Source organism: Gymnoscopelus braueri (assembly GCF_963280865.1).
Source record: "Gymnoscopelus braueri genome assembly, chromosome: 14".
Lineage (NCBI taxonomy): Eukaryota > Metazoa > Chordata > Actinopteri > Myctophiformes > Myctophidae > Gymnoscopelus > Gymnoscopelus braueri.
Genome location: NC_137619.1, coordinates 36,120,951 through 36,139,812, shown reverse-complemented (window position 1 = coordinate 36,139,812; position 18,862 = coordinate 36,120,951). Strand labels below are relative to the sequence as shown.

Here is an 18,862-nt window from a genome sequence, read left to right as displayed (position 1 = left end):
TGCTTGCAACCTGAATTCTACATAATGCCATACATGTGACCAAAATGTTTATAACGGGCCACGCTGGGAGTTGTGGGTCATAAACCGTCTTTCTGATAAAGTGATTTGAGTTAATAGGCCTAATAATAGCTCATATTTATAGTGATTTTCAAAGTACCCAAAGTCGCTTTACATAAAAGGAATTACTAAGGAAGGACTCAAGAAATCAAAATATTTAGAAATAAAACTTTATTTAATACATTATTCTGAACACAAATACATGTTGCTGAATATGAATGTGTGATTTGTTTTAACAACAACAATAAAGAGATCAAGTCTCTAAAGTATATCTTCCTTTAGTAATCCAAAACGCTTCTTTTGAGGGCTTCCTCCAACTCTGTGAAGATAAAAAGGGCATAATGACTAAGGGGTTACAAATGGAAAACAAAATTGATCCAAGTCAAGCCATCAAGCATCTAAATAGCTGTTTGTTTATAGACCATACAAATTTACAAATCATACTTAAGTGGTGCAATGATTAACATTCAGCTGGATTTACAGTGACCTCCAAAAATATGGATGACTATGTAGGAATTTGAAGGCCATAATATTTGATGGAAGACTATTCTATCCACTATGTGTGTTTAATGAGATGATTCAATCAGCTCCTGAGTAGGTAAGTTCATAGATAGAATGAACTTATCTCTCACTCTGCCCTTGGTTTCCTGCCACTGACCCATTTGAAATAAAGCATTAACAAATCCACACACATTAAAATAATCTTTAAATTTGGTGTGGGAATGGAACAATTTATATATCATCGACTGAGAAGGACATGGTGGAAGTGCTATAGAACACAGAGCTACTCTGGTTGATCAGCTTCACGGTATGAAGTCATCTTTTCCAGGATGATGTCCCTCCCAAACAAAGGGAAGCAACTAGTTTGGTAACAGTTTTTATAATCATGGAATCAATTATATGCCAAGACCAAAACCTCACCCCAAATGAAAACTTCAAGGAGTATCTGAAAAAGAAACGTATTACAGTAGAGAGAAAGGGTTTTTTATTTTTTATTTCTTACGTATTACAGGAGAGGGAAAATGTTTTTCTTTTTTCTTGCTTAGGGGACATATTACAGTAGATCTGTTGCTTAGGGGAGGAACCATTTTAAGAGACCTATTGCTTCAGTTTCTTTTGAATGGTAATGGACACATCAATGTTAGGATAACTTATTAAACCGGTGTGACCTATTCCTCTGCTCTGCAACTTTGGAAGCAGTCACACAAAAAGAGTGCAGTACTTTGTTCATTCCTTCTCTCATTCCGTTTCTCACAGACCTGCTGCTGATTCTTTTTGACTCAGAGCCAAAGCTTGCTTCATCTCTTCATCAGATTCATCTGCAAGAAAGTATCATCTTTAAAAAATACGTGATACACTACACTGAGGAATAGTGTCAAATCATCTCTGCAAAGCAGCTAGGAATGTGTATGAGTGAGCAAAATCATTTTCATTATTCTACTATTAAGATTAATTATTTCGCTTTATTTTTAATAACAATTTGCATTCTCAATAACGATTAAAAAGGTAGGGTAAGTGATTTTCTTTGGTTAAAATAAGTGTTAAATAGCTCTATATTCTGATAGTACTCATTGCTATAGTGTTTGCTCAGTAACAGGAGTCTCCATGTCTCTCCACCTCTTTATTAAACAGAAAATGCTTTTTCAGGTCAGGATACCAATTTTGTCCAATCAGGATAGAGAACTCAGTCAGGATACAGATTAAACAAGTGAAATTGGAGGTGATGACACTAAGAAATGAGCAGACAAAATTGGAACTGGAACACTACAAAAATGAAGCTGATAAATGGGGTACTCTCTCCTGATTGGCTGAGATTTTGTCACCTACCTGAAAATGAGAGACAGACAGGGAGACTCCTGTTACTGAACAAACACTCTATAGCAATGATTACTATCAAAATATAGTGCTTTAACCTTTCAACAAAAAAACTTTGTTTTAACCAAAACATATCACTTACCATTAATTGATTACTCTGACCCATCCCTGAAAGGAACACTGCACTGTTACTTATTTGGGATTTGGAGTCACATGCTGGATATTCGCTATAACATACCTTCATCGGCGTCACCATCTTCTCTGGGATTATCCACGTTGAAAAACTTTGCCACTTGATCGGCAATCCCTGCAACAGTACCATGAAATAATGGCATATAATTATTCTGCATGCAAAGAAGAAGATAGAGAATTAAGTTGCAACATTCAAAATACACTTTCCATCTTTGCCCGGTTTGATCTCGTCAGCATTCAGTATTTTGACAGCAGTGGATTCTGCCTTCTTCTTGTCACAGCATGGTGCCAGTGGACAATGCTTGGAGTGGTGGTGTTCATGGAAGCTTGGAATATCCATAAAACTCTTGCGGCAAGACGTACACTCTACATCAAAGGTCTTCTCCAGCTTCAGGGCAGTGTGTTTAGTGTGAACGTGAGTTTTAATCTGTGCATAAGAGGACACAGAAACGCCACATGGAGAACAAACATATTGACATTTTCCCTCAGTGGCCACGTTCCTCATGCATTGTGTATATGCAGCCTTCCTTTCTTCTTTGCTCTTTTCTGTTCCCATGCATGGGCACAAGCTTTCAGACCGCCCGTCGTCTTCAGCAACTGCAGGCCTGCTAACTACAACATCTTCCATGTGGTAATAGTCCTTACTATGAAGGTTCTGAAAATGCTCCAAGAACTCGCCTTCGCATTCAAATTGCATGCTGTCACAGAGGCCGCAGAAGTGGGACATCCTTATCTTCCCACCATGCTCGTTCTTGCAGTGCCTGTGTATGGTGGACTCCTTGAAGAACTTCTGTGTGCAGTGGCCACAGACAAACCTCTGGAAATTGTGACTGTTCAAGTCACTGCAATGTTTACGGACGTCTGCTTCGGAATCAAAGACGTCCTCACACATCCTGCACATCCATTTCTCATCTGTGTTTGAGGTAGGGATCCCAGCTGTAGAAGGCACCTCTTCTCCTCCTCTTCTTCTGAGTTGGGAGTGAGCACCCAGAACGAGTCCCTCTACAGCCATCTGCTTGACATCAGCAACAATGACAGGCTGCCGCTTCGCTTCTCTTTCAGTTATGTAGGTGTGACCCCTGTGAGCTTCCGACACATGCAGCAGGATGTCTTCGTATCGTGGCATGTCCACTTTGCACCGACGACAATGGTAGAAGAAGTTGGAGAGATGAGCCCCTCCGTGGAAGCGACTCATATGGAGATGGGTAATTGAACTTTCGCTCATGAGTTTGTCACAAGCGCCACATTGATGGAAAATCTGGTTGATTGCCAGGAGATGCTTACTGGCTATGTCCTCCTCTGGGAACTGCTGACCACACTCACAGAACCAGGCTAGTGTCAGGTTGCTGCCTCTACTGGAGCTGCCATTCGTAGTGGTGCAGTGCCTCTGCCGCTTGGCCGGACTTCCTTCAGAATCATCCCTCCTGCCTTTTTTCTGATGGACCGTTTCAAGGCCTGTGGACGATCTAATCTCCCCTCTCTCTTTTGCTTTCTTGGCGAGTTGAATTTCACTGAAGCTGCTGTACTGAAGAATTGCTCTGTTCATAGTTTGGTTGACCTCTACCTTGTGCTGGGTCGATTCATTGTGTCTCTCGATTTCAGCTTTGGTGAAGAACATCTTACAGCAGAGAGAACACTGTCCTTGCACTTGAAGCTGTTTCATTATCTCCACCACCGTTTTATCTGCTACAGCAACGGCACAGGCCTGATTGCAAGACACACTAAAAAAGAGAAATCACCAATATATTATTAATCAGAGACAATCAAATGTATGGTCCACTTTTAACATTGGACGATATCAGAAATGGTCACTGCATGTGTATTATGGCATAATCACAAAAAAGGTCTTACTTAAAGTGTGCTTGAGCTGCCTGATGTGAGGTTAGTATTTTTCGGCAAATCGAACATCGAACACTGAAAGGTACATCCTTGCACAAGGCGATCATACGATTCTTTGCATAGCGTGGAATGGGAACCGGCAGCACTCTCTCTTTGGATGCTTTAAAAGAAAGGAGAAAAAAAGGTTATTTTAAAAAGGTAGTCTTAACCCTGCTTTTGTTTTACAGCCTGTAACAATCCTTTAATCTATAATATTATTAAACACCTACAACAAAATATTTCCTCCTTAATTTGCACAGAGAAACACTGCAAAGGTGAGTAATTTGGGTATTGTTGTATACATACAAGTACTAAGTCTAAAACTACAACCCACATTATAAAAGGTGCCCTGTGCAGTCTAGATTGTAGTTCAAAGTCATTTTACAGAATAACAGTAAAGAATAATAGTTTTTTAAAAGCGACGGTTTATTTGCTATGCCTATTTGGTCAATTTGGAAGTCTGAGGTTGACACAAGGAGGAACAGAGTTTTACATGCATCTGTCATATGTCCTTAAAGTTCAATGTACAGAGGTTCTCACCCTTCATAGTTATTGAATCAGTGAAGTGATCTTTGGCTGACATGTGCTGAAGGCACTCATCCCTGAGGTTGAAGAGGAGGTAGCAAGCAGGACATGCAAAGCACACAACCGTCTGACAGGTCTGAGTGATGGTGTGGCCCTCAGCATTGGATGAGGAGATCTAGTATTCAATGTGAAATCAAATGTAATGTTAATTTCCCCCCATATTACAAATACAATATACAGTAATTATCTTTTCCAAATAAGTCCAATATTAAGCATTTGGGAAGGAAAGTTGAAATGAACATTAATAATCTCATTAATGCCTTTTTGTTAGAAATGGGGAGCCAACCTTGCATTGAAGATGGCCTTTCCATGCTTCCTTGTCTTTGAAATGTAGGCCACAAGCAACACAGGCAAAGAGCTCTGAGGGACTTCCTTTAAGATAGATAGTTGGATCACAAGGAGAGTGATCGAATCTACGAAAAGTTAAGTTATGCAAATTGTTGTTAACAAGTTAGATTTAATCACAAAACATTACAGTAGTACATCAGGAAAGGTACAGAAAAGTAGTACCTTTTTAAGTGACCTTCGAGGAGAGGCCCATTGTCATAAACTCGGCGACAGTTGACCACTGGACAGGTTTGTTTGGTTATTAAACTATTTCGTTGGGGAAAAGCACGGCTGAATCTTCCAGCACCAGTATTGATCACACCAGGTCTAACTCCTGAGTAAAGAGAATGGTACAGCATAATAAGTCCCACATAGTTGGTAACTGATCATGTTAAGCCAACTGACATTTCACTGTTAACACGTCGTTATACTTTTACATTTTTGCTATGCAGTCAAAAACATACCTGGCATGCTCAACCACATGTCCACACAGCGCTTTGCCTCAGTATTGCCTCTAATAGCAGCCAATTCCCCCTGTCCATGAGCCTTTTGGGAGATTAGCTTTGCCTAAAAAAAAGGGGGAAAGATCAATATTAACAAGGGGATATTAACTGTAATCTAATTCCATCCATATTCTTCATTAGTTTTCTAAAATACCTTTTTGTCCTGAATGGACTGATAATACTAGTTCTGACCAGCAGGTGGCACTGCTAGTGTTCTCAACATAAAATAACATGCACAATGAACAGGGCTGAACTGTATATTTTTTGTATTAGCCCTTTAAAACGTGGCAGACTGATGTGATGTCAGAAACAGATTCTATTAAGTTATGTGTTCAGCAGCCTTGTCAACAGACCGACGTCAAAACACTGATATTACAACAGCAGCCAACTAAATAACAGCAGCTTTGTCTAAAGCAAAAAACTAGTCAGTGACACTTTGTTTTTGTCAAGCGACATATTGAACAAAAACCTTTCTGCTGAAGCATAAATTCAATATTCTTTTGGGTCAACTTACCTTGAAAGCTCGACATTTATTTGCTCTCTCTTGTTTTTCTGCTGCAACTTGCTGTGCAAGTCTATCCAAAGTAGATACAACATGCGCTTTGTGACGATCAATCTCATCTTCAATCTACATGAAAAGAGAGAACATAACATTTAGGAAACTCTTAGAACCATCTAGTAGTTAGAAACTAGCAGACATCAGGTTTAGGCTATTTCTTTATTATATTTTCTTTTAGTCACTCACCGTTTCTGCCATGGTTGAACTCCCCTCCTCATCACTATCGCTCATTAACTCCATGAAATCCGTAACTGGTCTGACAGTGCGCTCCTGAAATTACATGTCTCTACTATTACATACATACACTGATAAAGGCCTAATAAGGAGGCATGGAAATGAATTGCAGTTTACTAAGAAGTACATCCAACCAACTGCACAGAAAACAGTTTGTACTGCATTGTAAAACATTTTGACTGATAAATAGGCTATAGCTGAAAATTACAACATTAATTGTTTATGTTAGGCTTTTCTGTGTGCCAGCATGGACACCTGCTTTACATTTAACTTCACGTTAGCACACAAGAACACTTTCAGCTGTGTTTACCCGTCAAAAATGTCTACCGTGAAAAGGGTCCAATGCACATGATCAGATGTTCCACAAGCACCGTCTGCTGTAATTTATTCTACTTTGTTTATTTTTTTTGCTTCTTCCCAGTATCATCTTAAATATTGTTCAGCACGAGCCGTTTCTTAACAAGACACCTACACTAATTGATGTTAGACACTTATATACTGTACATCTATTATCCCTGCCTGTAATGTATATTGACCATATCTGTAGAGGTGTAAATTAAATCATTTCCATCTGGCGGACATATTTTATTTTCTGCCCAAAAAGTGTATTATACAAAGAAGGTGGGGTGCTGAGAGGCTTCCCACCGTGGAGAACAGACTTTCAACAACACAAAACAGTCTTTGTTTTGGCGAGCAGTGAAGTAGTTTTCTTTATTTTTACTACAGTTGGAGCCCTAGCTGGGCAGTGGAATTCTTTGTAAGGGCTGAGCACAGAGCGCCTGGCAGGGCGTAAGAGAACTCACTAACGCTCTGGACCAGGGCTATAGACCATATTCACACGGCAGCCATATTGCCATTAAGTCAATGAAATGCCACCCCAGTTGCCACAGCAACGCTATGTTAAATTCCAAAATGGCCGCCGTGTGAATATGCACTATGGGACACCCTGCATGATCTGTAGGACCTGCCAGTGAGAGAGTTAAGTGTGTGTGCTCATTAAGTGTGTGCACAGGTCATCAGGGCCCAAACCCTGCCTGCACGCACCTGCAGGTAATTTAGTGGACTTATCCCCTTTTCTCCTCTTACATCAGGCAGAAAAGAAGTGTGTCTGTCCATATAAAACGAAGTTGCTCAGACGGTTCATGTCAGTCAGAAGTGTGACAGTTCATCACATTAAGAAGTTGTGCTCGAAGTCATTTGAAGTTTGTGTACGTTCATGCAAATGTAAGTCCTGTGTTTCCTAGTTTATGCTTTGGTGTTCTGTTTTGTAACGATGTTTGTGCACATGGTAATGGTGTTGCCAGACAGTCTGACAGTAGCAATATTCAAGTGCTTTGATTTCATTGTAACCAAGAGAATGGAAGTTATTTCATTATAAGTGCATTAGTTTCAAGTGACTGAAATGCTGATGTTTATTCCATAATGTATTGTTTATGTTCCACTGTTTGTTTTACGACATCGCATGTGTATTTGAACAATGGGCATTAGGCCTAATTCACAGTTAATTCTGATAAGTTGTATGAGTCGTATGCATACTGCTTTGCCAAGCATTGTCAGAGTGATATGTTTTATGTCATTATGAATGTATGTAGCCAATACAAGTAGTTCATGATGTCCAGTATGCAAGCATAATGCCTTTGTCAGATTGATATATTGGCTGCTGTAATTATAATTATTTACTTTCTGTATGATTGCAGAAAACGACACCCACAAGTGTTGTCCTGTACTGTGCTCATTAACCTCTTAAGTAAAACCCATAAATGAGAGAAGTTGTCTGTCCTGTGTTCTAATCGACACCCCTGTGGGGAAGCCGGACCAGCCAGCCATTAAAAACCAGTCCTTTCTTTTATCCCTCATTAACAGTACTCTTCCATCACCCAATTATGGATTGTGTATTTAATTTGAAACTCTTCTTTTCAAATGTGCTACTGTATATTTGATAACAGGTGTCCACCAATTGATTCATTGATAATAGTCTGATAGTACTCAAAATTCCAGCACAGTTGAGCACACAATACTTAATAATCAGTCAGACACAGAAATACTAATTTCTCTAGCTGTCTAAAATAAGCAACTGCTTTTGGTGTGACTTATCTTATTTCAACCTTTGAGCTTATTTACTTTGAACACTGCCCGCCCAGTGCTGACCCACACAACACTTACTGATACAAACTCCACATCTCCTTCCACCTCATCTTCATCCACTTCAACATAAGAGGACATGGTCTTATCTGAGGAAAAAACAAACAAATCGCAGTGTTTGACTTGATCCAGTACACCAAACCAACAACATTTAGCCAGGCAAGCAGATTCGTTGAGAATGAGATTGATCTTTATACTATATATCTTGGGAATAATTAATCTGTGTGTGTGCATGCACTGTTGTTTATACACAAAGTCCAATGAATGTGGGTTCTGTCACTTTTTAATCTAGATATGTGACGGCACTGGTTTATGAAGTGAGTGACTGAGCAAGATGTCAAACACCCAAGCTAACACATAGCATCTAAAGGGCCTAGAGATTCCCTCATCAATAGAATTGTGACAAATGTGGTTATATCTACGTCTTTGATTCATCAAGAAATATAGGTTTGAATATTAATAAATGGGTTAACGTTCACACGAGCACGAAAATCAATATCTCCTCTCAATGAACACACACACACACACACACACACACACACACACACACACTTATCTTACTAGTAGGCTACATGTGCAAATCAATCAACTGATATGGGCAGGATAGATTCTTCACCAGTCCACCCAATTAGTATCGTTACTAACAGTTTGTGCATGCTGCAGTAGACTTAAGACTATCTCTGGTTAACGTTAACATAGTTTAGCTAACTTACCTAAGCAGCGCGGTACAAACTAGCATGTTTGCTAAAGTGAAAGAGGGCGCCTTGTAGTGAATGCACTGCTTCATGGGTGTTTCATGCTGAAATCTGAAAACTAACAGCATCAACCGTCTCGATTACATACCTGTTTTGTTGAATTGATTTGTGAAATTTGGGAATGCTCTTCCTTTTGGCGGCTGCAACCCGAAGCGCGCGCTGCACACTGGGACGGTGACGGTGTTTGTGTTCAACTACCCGCTCGTGTTATTGTGCTGATTGATTTGTAATGCCGAGTATCCCGCGTGTACGGAGTTTGGCCAGCCAAACAGGCTGAAGCCAGATGTGTTACTAACTCCGCCCATCTCTGCAGGCCCGCCGACAGTCACACAGTAATACATGGTGTTTGATTTGTGCTCCTTCGTACGACGGTGTCGCGCACTGAAAATAGCCGATCTACCGCGCTGTGAGCTTGTAGATCGGCAATAAAAGCGACCTTACGGCGAAGTATTTTCTTTAGTGTGGTATTCAGTTAGGTAACAGGACAGGTGGGCACCAAAACCATCTGGGCACTAGGAACAACTGGGCACCAAAACCATCTGGGCACTAGGGACTTGTGGGCACCTGGACGAGTGGGCACTTAGGGGTGGCGATAACTGGGCACCTGGACAAGTGGGCACCAGGAAAACTGGGCACCGAAACCATCTGGGCACTAGGGACATGTGAGCACCTGGACCAGTGGGCACCTGAATAACTGGGCACCTGGACGAGTGGGCACCTGGAGAGGTGGGCACCTGAATAACTGGGCACTAGGGACATGTGGGCACCTGGACGAGTGGGCACCTGAATTAGGATAGCATGCTGCTTTGTGTTGGTAAGTGATATTTAAGCCATTGTTCTTTAAACCCCTAAACACAACACAACAAGGTCAAAAGTACAATATACTGTAAGAGTTTATTTGCCAAAATAGTACTGAGGTCAAAAGTACATAGCATAGTTTCAAAGTACAATATAAGAGTGTATTTGCCAAAATAGAAGTACTGTTAAAAAATAGAACAAAATGGGAAAATACCAAAAAGAATTAAGGATTCCAAAAAATTGGCAAATGATCAATGTGATGATAGAAAAAAAATATTGTAGGCCTAGCCTACGTCAAAAAAATTGAACTGTACACTATGAAATGAAAATGGAGATAAAAAATTGCTGAACTGAATGCTAGGATAGAGAAAACATAGCTAAACAGTTAGGCCTACACAATAAATGATAGTTGTGTTGTGTTTGGGTGTTTAAAGAACAGTGGGTTAAATATCATGAACCAACAACAAGGCAGCATGCTATAATGTTAAAAAAAAACACTTAATTCAGAATCCCTGTCTTTCTAGTGCCCACTGCCCAGTTATCTCCACCCCTAAGTGCCCCTTCGTCCAGGTGCCCACATGTCCCTGCACCCAGATAGTTTTGGTGCCCAGTTGTCCTGGTGCCCACCTCTCCAGGTGCCCACTCGACCTGTGTCATTCCAAAAATATGGTGCCCAGATGTCCCTAGTGCCCACCTGTCTTGTATTTGTTAGTTATTAATACTGGGGAGTTGAAATAAATAAACATATTTGCAATTTTTCGCAAATTCAATTCAATTAAAAAAAAACTACCTCGATGACAAAGTTGACAAAAACAAACAAACCATGTGAGCTCTGGAAGTTATTTAACAACTAGGCTGCAGACAGAAATTGAAAAACAGATTTACCAACATTAATTCGGACGACACTCTATGATTTTAAACTCACCATGGTGACAACTGATGATGTGTTTAAAAAAATGTACTCTAGCATGAGCACTCATCCAATATCACTTCGACTATGCATGCACCTCATGTTACCATGGCACCACAAAGGCCTTATCCCAAAATAAACTGGTCAGGCTACTGCTTGGCCTCACACCTACAACTCATCTAACCCCTGCTCATTTATAGGGTGGGATGGCTCAGGGTAGAGGACAGAGTACAGCAACTTGCAATGGGCCTGCCCTGGTCTACAAGATACACTACACAACATAGACACCCATGTACCTGTCAAACTACTTCAAAAACGTTAAAGACGTCCACAGACACAACAACGGAGGGAGCTCTCCAAATCACGTTCAACCCAGATTTGGCTCAAACAAGGGGTTACATTCGTTCTACTGCTATGCCACCAAAATGTGGAATGCCCTACCAACAGTCATAAAAAAGTGAACATTTTAATACAGGACCCCAATGGAAACATGCCTTTTTCATGCCTGCTTTCTTAGCATCCTTTTGTATTGAACTGTACTTTCTGTGTTTTTTTTGCAAACTGTTAATAAAGTATAGTCAATCAATCAATCAATATAGGCTATTGCGAATGTCCACAATAAGAGGATAAAGTCATCTGTGTTTTTAATATTGTAGTCATGTAGGCCTAATTATATCGTAATATATTTTTTTTATGTAATTTAGAGTATTTGATTGTTCTGACTATTTTATTGTTGTAGGCCAATTGACCTGAATGCCCTCAGGGACTGCAGACAAAAATGAGCTCCTATATCTGGTAGGCTTACAATGCATAAGATGTATATTGCTGAAATGTAGGCATAATATGTAAAAAATAGTTTTTGTAAATTATCCCTGTCAATGAAACAGCTGTCGCCTGTCTTGTTTATGATCAGGGTACATTTTCAGCAAGCTGGGGGCTAGTGAAGTCCTACAGGGGTTTTTAATGTCAATTGACAATCATAATTCTGTCACAGGCATGAAAATAAGTTTGGGCTTAAATGAAATTGTCATAAATGTAGGCCTACATGAGAAATGGATTCAAATGGTGTTGAAACAAATTAGAATAGTCAATCTCAAATGCATTTAAGTAGGCGAGGCCTAGCCTACAGTGACATACAAACTAGGCCTGCTAACTCCTCGTTTGTCTGGGAACCCCTTGCAGACCCCCTGAAGGACCCCTGGGGGGGGTCCCGGACCTCACTTTGAAAACCAGTGAGCTATAGACTAAATGCAGCCCAGACTGCAGCGTGGTACTGCGATGCTATTCTGCTGACTCTCTCTGTATCCCCCCCCTCGGTTTAGAAAAAAATAAATAATTAAATACAACTTGCTGCTCCTTTGCTGAGTCATGGATTGTATCCTATCCTACATGAATGATATCATAGTGCATGCTGATGGCTTGGACCGCCTATAGTTTGAACCTTATTGCTACATGATTTAGTCTGCAATGCAATGATCCGAGTGTCACTTCGTGCAGTCAACAGCAAAAAAGCTTATTGTAATCATTAAGCGTTTAGAGGCGATATGAGGGCAGGAGCGGAGACAGCTGCCATATACAGTAGCTACAGGATCTGCCCTACATGATGATCGCTGCGGCGTTTCTGGTCTTACTGAGACCGTACAGCATTCAATGTGTTCTGCTATTGCTGCTCCTTTTGCTCGGGACTATTGCAACGATTCTGTTTTTCTGCTGTTGGCATCGCAAGCTTCGCAATGGGAAGCATCCGATGAAGTCGGTGCTCTCTGGACGCTCCAGGAGCCGCGGTGAGTGAGTAGCCATAGCCGCATCTTCTCCATCAACGTGGATGGACGCAACATTACAGCGTTTTAATATCTAGGCCAGGGGTCTTCAACGTTTTTCAGGCCAAGGACCCCCCTAGCTGAGAGAGAGATGAAACAGGGACCCCTTCTATGTTGTATAAAATTGTGTTGCAGATTAAACTCTTTTTTTTTATACTTGGTCTGCTCTTTTTTCCCTTCCAAAAATACCCTACAAGCTGTTGTAAGCTTGTAGATCTGCTATTTTTGGCTAAAGTTCTCCTTAGAATAGGGATGCTATAGGGTTCAAGTGGTTAATGTAAAACATATCATGTCACACAAAGATTTAGCGGACCCCCTATAGTAGCTCTGAGGACCCCGGCCGACCCCCCTAGGGGTCCCGGACCCCCTGTTGAAGACCCCTGATAGGCTGTGACCCAAATGATAATGTGAAACATCTAGCATAGATTTGTTTTTTATTTTAGTGAGGTTATGTACATCATCATCATCATACCGAGTTGTCTGTTTATTGGCTGATGTTAAATGTATATTTACAGTGCTGACTAGTATAGAATGATATTATAAAGGTTAGGCCATAATCCCCAAATGTGAAATGATGGGATTTGTCTCTTTATATAACAGAGCTGATGAATAACAGTTAAAAAAATACACAGGCCGTTCTAACATATTGTGTTTGTCCTGACAGTTGGCCTACGAGCGCATCATTTCCGATCAGAGGTAGGGTAACTTTTTTCTTTACCATGTTTGTCGGCTATATATTTAGAGCAGAGCTCCCATAAATCACGGCTAATGATAAACATGTCATAAGTTGCAATGTCTGTTTTAAGCATTTTGTTTAACACGGCTTCACATGCCTTTTCTTTTCACTTTAACAAAGGGAGTTATTATAGGGACATAATACTGTAGCCTATGCGCATTGCGCATGTGCTGTTAGCCTGTTATCAATAAGTAATATGGGTGATTGTGCAGTTTCTGTGTTCGCAAATTATATTTAAACACTGTCATTATGAAATACAGCATTGAAACAAATGTTAACATGCTGCCCTCATCAAAATGTTATGTCCTTCTATAATTATGTTTGATAGACAGCCCAGTGAGCCCACTGAGCCATTTCTAAAAGCAACTTGCTTAACTGCGTCAAACATAAGGTTTCAGTAGTTTCATTTCCGGTTTTCTAATTAGCCTTCAAAATAAATGTCTCTATTTGTCACTTTTAGAATATAAATCTGGGCAGAAATGCAACTAAACTAAACTAAATTGGATTCAGGGAAACAAATAGAATATTATTGTAATGGCTGGTGGATTGAAGATTTGGCATGGCGCTCCAGGTTCCAACAAATTTCACGCTCTCACTATAGAAAGGGGGGTTGCCTATTGCAACCATCCCTAACACAGTTTTTTAAACAGTTCTACACATAAATTACTACATGAAACAATTAACGTGTATACCCCATTTCTTAACTTAACAAACACATGCAATAACAATAACAAACAATAAGTGTATGTGTGCGCCCAGAGGCATGGTGGGAAGTCAGTCTCCGTCACATCGCGGGATGCTACGCAGCACCCACCTGAGGGGTTTAACTGTCCTAAGTAAGCCATGCACCTAACGAGAAGTCCCCGGAGGTGACGAGGCAGGCACCTCCTTCGCTTTCCTGGCCTGGTAGGATCTAGTGTCCCATAGTGTGATGGTCATCTGGTGTGGGGGTCTCTCCGTATCCCCCTGGTTCTCTTCGGTGCTGGTGAGGGACTGCCAGCCAGTCCTGATGGAAGACTACAACTCCCCACCAGCTGCACGGGTGATCTGATCATGTCAGCGAATTTGGCCAAAACAGTACATTGCCACGTCAATTTTTTACAGAGCTTTGGGAAGACCCCTTTTTTTCTGCAATGGGTCTAACACACACACATTTGACTGGGGTGCAACGTATCGATTCCTGGACTGCGGTCCGATATGCCCACAGGATCAGCGGCACCTGCGGGTGGAGAGAATAGCATACACTGTAGGTACATTTTGGTGACCAGCTTCTCTGCTGTGCAGTCGCAGCACTCTGGACTGGAGCTGCGTATGCCTCTGGCCACCACTGTAAAGGCTAATCCATGGCTACTAACATGTAGAGGTTTCTGTGGTTGGTGATAGGAAAGAGGTTTAGGATGATGACTCCCTCACACTTCAGGGGTTTCTCACCTGTAGTGGTGTGTGTGAGCACAAGTAGGACTTTTTTCAGCAGTGCAAAGGTTACTTATGGATGAACAGTTCCCCATCCCGTCTGCAATTTGGCCAGTATAATGGGGCCCGCCAACACTGAGCTATTGAACAGGTGGAGCATGCGAGCATGGAGGCAGAGGGTTACCAGGAGCTGCTGTAACCCGCTCAGGAGCCTGCCAGCAGTACTGCCGGCTACAGTTCAGGTGGCCATTGATGACATAGAGAGGTTGGCTCACTGTAATACGCCTTCCTGTTCTTATCCAGGGATAAGCACCCTGAAACTGCAACAATCAAATCAGAGACCTGGATGAAGACGTCTATATGGTCCACACAGAATGGCCACCTACTGTCCTTTTTCCATACCAAGACGACTGAAATTGCACAGGTGCTGCTTGAAGGCTTGCTGGTGCCATCTCTGAGTCTGAGTGCACTGAGTGCAGTCCTCACTTTTAGCCCTCGCAGCTGTTCTCTCTGGGCAGGGGAGAGGTCCTCTCTGCTTCACTAGAAACGTTCCTGCACAGCTTTGTGGATTTCCTCTGATGAGCCCTGGGCCGATGTCGGTGCTGCCGGCTGGATACTTTTCAGTGAAATTGTGCCTGGTTGAATGGACCCCCCGCTGACTGGTTTGGCTCTCTGGATGGCTCAATGTCTTGGTGCCGTGGTCCCCTCATTGGCTGGTATTGCACTCTGTCTGAGGAGATGACTGGGCTGACGTAGCAGTGCCCTCTCTAGCTGCTTGCATGGATGGGAGCACAGACTGTGCCTGATGCTGAATTCTATCCCTGTTATCTTTCCCCCATTGCGACACAGCACCGCTAAAGGGCTAGTGTTCTAAACCCAGATATAGGCGATCCATCCACAATGGCTCACCAGCGATTGAGTATAGGTCCAAACCCATGATACATGCATCTTGGATGTCAGCTAGCCACATGGTGCAGGTTCTTACTGTCCACACCTTTCTGAAGGGACACATTTCCTCTCCCCGGTCACAGTTATAATTTGTTTGTTGTTTCATTGTCGTGACCAAACCAAGGACAGGGAGTCATAGTCATCGTTTAGGTTACCTGGTTGGACCGCAGGGAGAGAGAAGCTCCCATAATAATGAGGGCTTGGCTTGGCACCAGATGCCATTTAGATTGAAGTGTAAATATAGCCCTTTGCTCAGTGAGGGGGGAAGATGGCCTCACTGTGCCACCCTTCTGTAGTTTAACGGCGACAATGGCTGGGGAACCAGAGGCATCAGTAAAGGGCAGTGACACACCACATTGGTAGCAGCCAGCCTTAGCTGCCACATTGCTTTCCCTTGGGATCGGTGGAGGAATAGTGGAAATGCCTGCTGTGCTTCCTCCTTGCCGGTCATCCTCCACCCACTCAGCTTGTCTTACTTGGGTGTGGGCGTCGGAGCCCGGCTGGGGGCATACAGAATTGCTCCCACCCCGTTCTGCTTCTCGTAGGGTTTCATGGAGCCTTGGTGAGCCAGACAGGTGCATGCTCTCCCAAATACATTTTCATTTTTTCATTTTGTATTAACTGTCTATTTGTTATGGTCCTTGCAAATAATTACCAATTAAAGGTTGAAATCTGGTTATTGTTAAGTTTTTACTCAGATCAATTAACTTTATGATATACTGTACATTATTAGTACTAAATCAAGGTTTTGATGCAAATACAAAATAAAAATGTATGCACCACTATTATGTCTAAAAATATAAGGGCAGCAGGGTTTGAATCAGTAACATTTGTAAGATTATTATAACTTAAACGGAAATACCACTCATTTTCAACATTGAACTACGTCTTTAATACACCTTAGAGCTGTTGTGTGGAAATAAGAAAAAAGCCCCCCCCCCCTCCTATATTGCCTAGAACTGGATAATTGATTGAGGTCATGTGTTCAGTGACATATGCAAGGTGTACTTTTGGCTGAGAGGTGGAGCCAAAAGTAGTGGCATTCCCCTTTAAGTACACATTTCTCAGATCAAATATTGGTATCACTGCAACATTATGTTGCACACTACCTACAGTGTTGCTTTCTTTTTCTCAAAGCTTCTCTAACCTTTATTTTGACACATCCTTGCTGGATGTCTAAACGAATGTGGTGTTTGTTTGACGCATGACCTTGTTTTGCAGGGCTGCTTCAGGCATAGTCCGCGCCACGCCAGAAGGAGCGCACGCTCTCGGATTGTAGAGGAAAAGCCAAATCTGGTCGAAGTTCCCGAAAGTGACCCAGATTCGTCATCATCAGTTGCGAGGAAACGCAAAGTGAAGAAGAGAGTGCTTCCAGAATTTTATCAGTCTGTACAAGTCACCCCTACACGCAAACCTGTAGGTATTCCCCTCATCTGTCAGTGTCACAGCTGGCCAATTAGACTTAACATAATATGCATGTTACTTCATAGATTATTAGACTGAGCATTTATTGATTGATGTAATACTTTATTAGACAGAAATGTAAACAGCACGAGGTACAGTCAGACATTTGAGCTAAAAGGACTTGTTTCCATTGTGGTCCTCTATGTATTCAATTCATCAACATAGCATAAAAATAACACCTAGGATAGTAATACTAATTGTTTAATGTGTGAATCCGCTCAAATGCAGGCTTAATAGAGGGACCCATTTTAGGTTGCCAAGATATCATTAATAACTCACTTCACTGAAACAGTAGCATCAGCAGGTGGGTAAAAGAACAATGTGCAACTCCACAACACTGCAGTTTGGAATATTTACAACAGTTTCATCTGATGCACTATTATTTTAAGCATAAAGTTGGGTGTTAGGATCATGGGGCCCCTATAGGTTCAGCCTGAATGTAAAATGCTACATATTAATAATGATTAACCTGTTTTAGCAACCATATACATGCATTTTGGGTTTCCAGAAAAGAAAAAGAAAACTAGCAATATAATCTTGCATTTGGACCTCATATTTTTGTGTTTTTGTGTGTGTGTGTGTTTTTCCCCCAATGTGGGAACCCAGTTAGTGGGTTACACCAAATTATACAATAGAATGATATTCATTTTGCAATAACTGGACCAGTTTTCACAAGAGTATTCAAGTGTTGTTTTGAGAGACAAAGGACCTTTTCCATACATTACAGTATATGTAGGCTAGGCATTGAATGAATATTTAGAAATGTTTTATTTTATATGTGTTTCATATCATATATATTCATTCTCTCCAAAATGAGTAGATTTACATGACAAGTTACTGTTAAAATTCAAAGACCAATGTCAATAGATAATTTTGATTGAAACAAAAAAAAAATCCTGTGGTAAACAATATTTGTGAGCATAAACATTGTGGAATTATGGGAATAATCAGCCAACAAGGTTTGTTTCTGCTATTATGCTACATTCCAATATTATTTCATTATCATTGTAAGAATTATGGGTTAAAGATGTGCTTCCATTCCTGTAAAAAGCCACCTTGTGTATACTGTCAAAGGATCCATAAGGTTATCTTCTGTCCACACAGAAATCTAGCAACCCGAGACTTATCTAGACTTTATGATGTCAAGAAATCCACTGTTTGTCCCTATAAAAGGACATGTTCATATTCATAAAGGAGGAATTAACTTTCCAGGACCATGGGAAACTACTGCTTTGTCACTAGCAAATTAAATCAAAACCTATTGTAGTATATCCGCCACCCCTTCCCACTCCCTCAGGTTATGTCAACACATTGTGTTTATGTTGAGTTGCTCAATCTGAAATGTATCAAGGTGCAGCAGATGATGATGACATGAGCTGACTCATTTCCTCAATAGGATAAGACTATTGTTTGCAACATTTTAAGTCAGAGTCACAACTTGACAAAACATCACAGAGCAACAATAATACAACATCCAGCAGGCAAGGTTTAAAGGTGCTGCAAGGATATTTTGTGGTTAAAACTATAGTTTTCTAGACTGTTCATTGGTCTCCCTGTCTCTCCAGCTCTTTAACAGAAACTACATTTTCAGGTGGGTAACAAATGTCATCCAATCAGGACAGAGAACCCCACAAAGATCATATCAGCTTGTGTTCCAGTTCCAGTTTTGTCTGCTCATGTATTTGTTTCATCACTTTCAACTTTAACTTGTTTATCCTCTATCCAT

At 41.2% G+C, this 18,862-nt stretch overlaps 1 protein-coding gene across 3 annotated transcripts; it reads right to left on the bottom strand.

The window, feature by feature from the left end:
* Positions 1-244: 244 nt before the first annotated feature.
* On the bottom strand, positions 245-9,252 carry znf451 (zinc finger protein 451). Of its 3 annotated transcripts, none has more exons than XM_080449130.1 (13): positions 9,136-9,252; positions 8,314-8,381; positions 6,103-6,186; positions 5,872-5,985; positions 5,319-5,421; positions 5,038-5,188; positions 4,814-4,940; positions 4,483-4,642; positions 3,916-4,063; positions 2,273-3,785; positions 2,111-2,180; positions 1,317-1,376; positions 245-376 (listed from the first exon to the last, which is right to left on the bottom strand). In XM_080449130.1, exons 2-13 carry the CDS (start codon positions 8,371-8,373, stop codon positions 336-338), a joined length of 2,631 nt encoding a protein of 876 aa, XP_080305256.1. In that variant the 5' UTR covers positions 8,374-8,381; positions 9,136-9,252; the 3' UTR covers positions 245-335. The 3 variants fall into 3 exon arrangements, 2 of the variants coding, with proteins under 2 accessions (XP_080305256.1, XP_080305257.1); XR_013934420.1 differs by having other exon boundaries at positions 334-376; positions 979-1,376; XM_080449131.1 differs by having other exon boundaries at positions 270-1,376.
* Between the last annotated feature and the right edge of the window lie 9,610 nt (positions 9,253-18,862).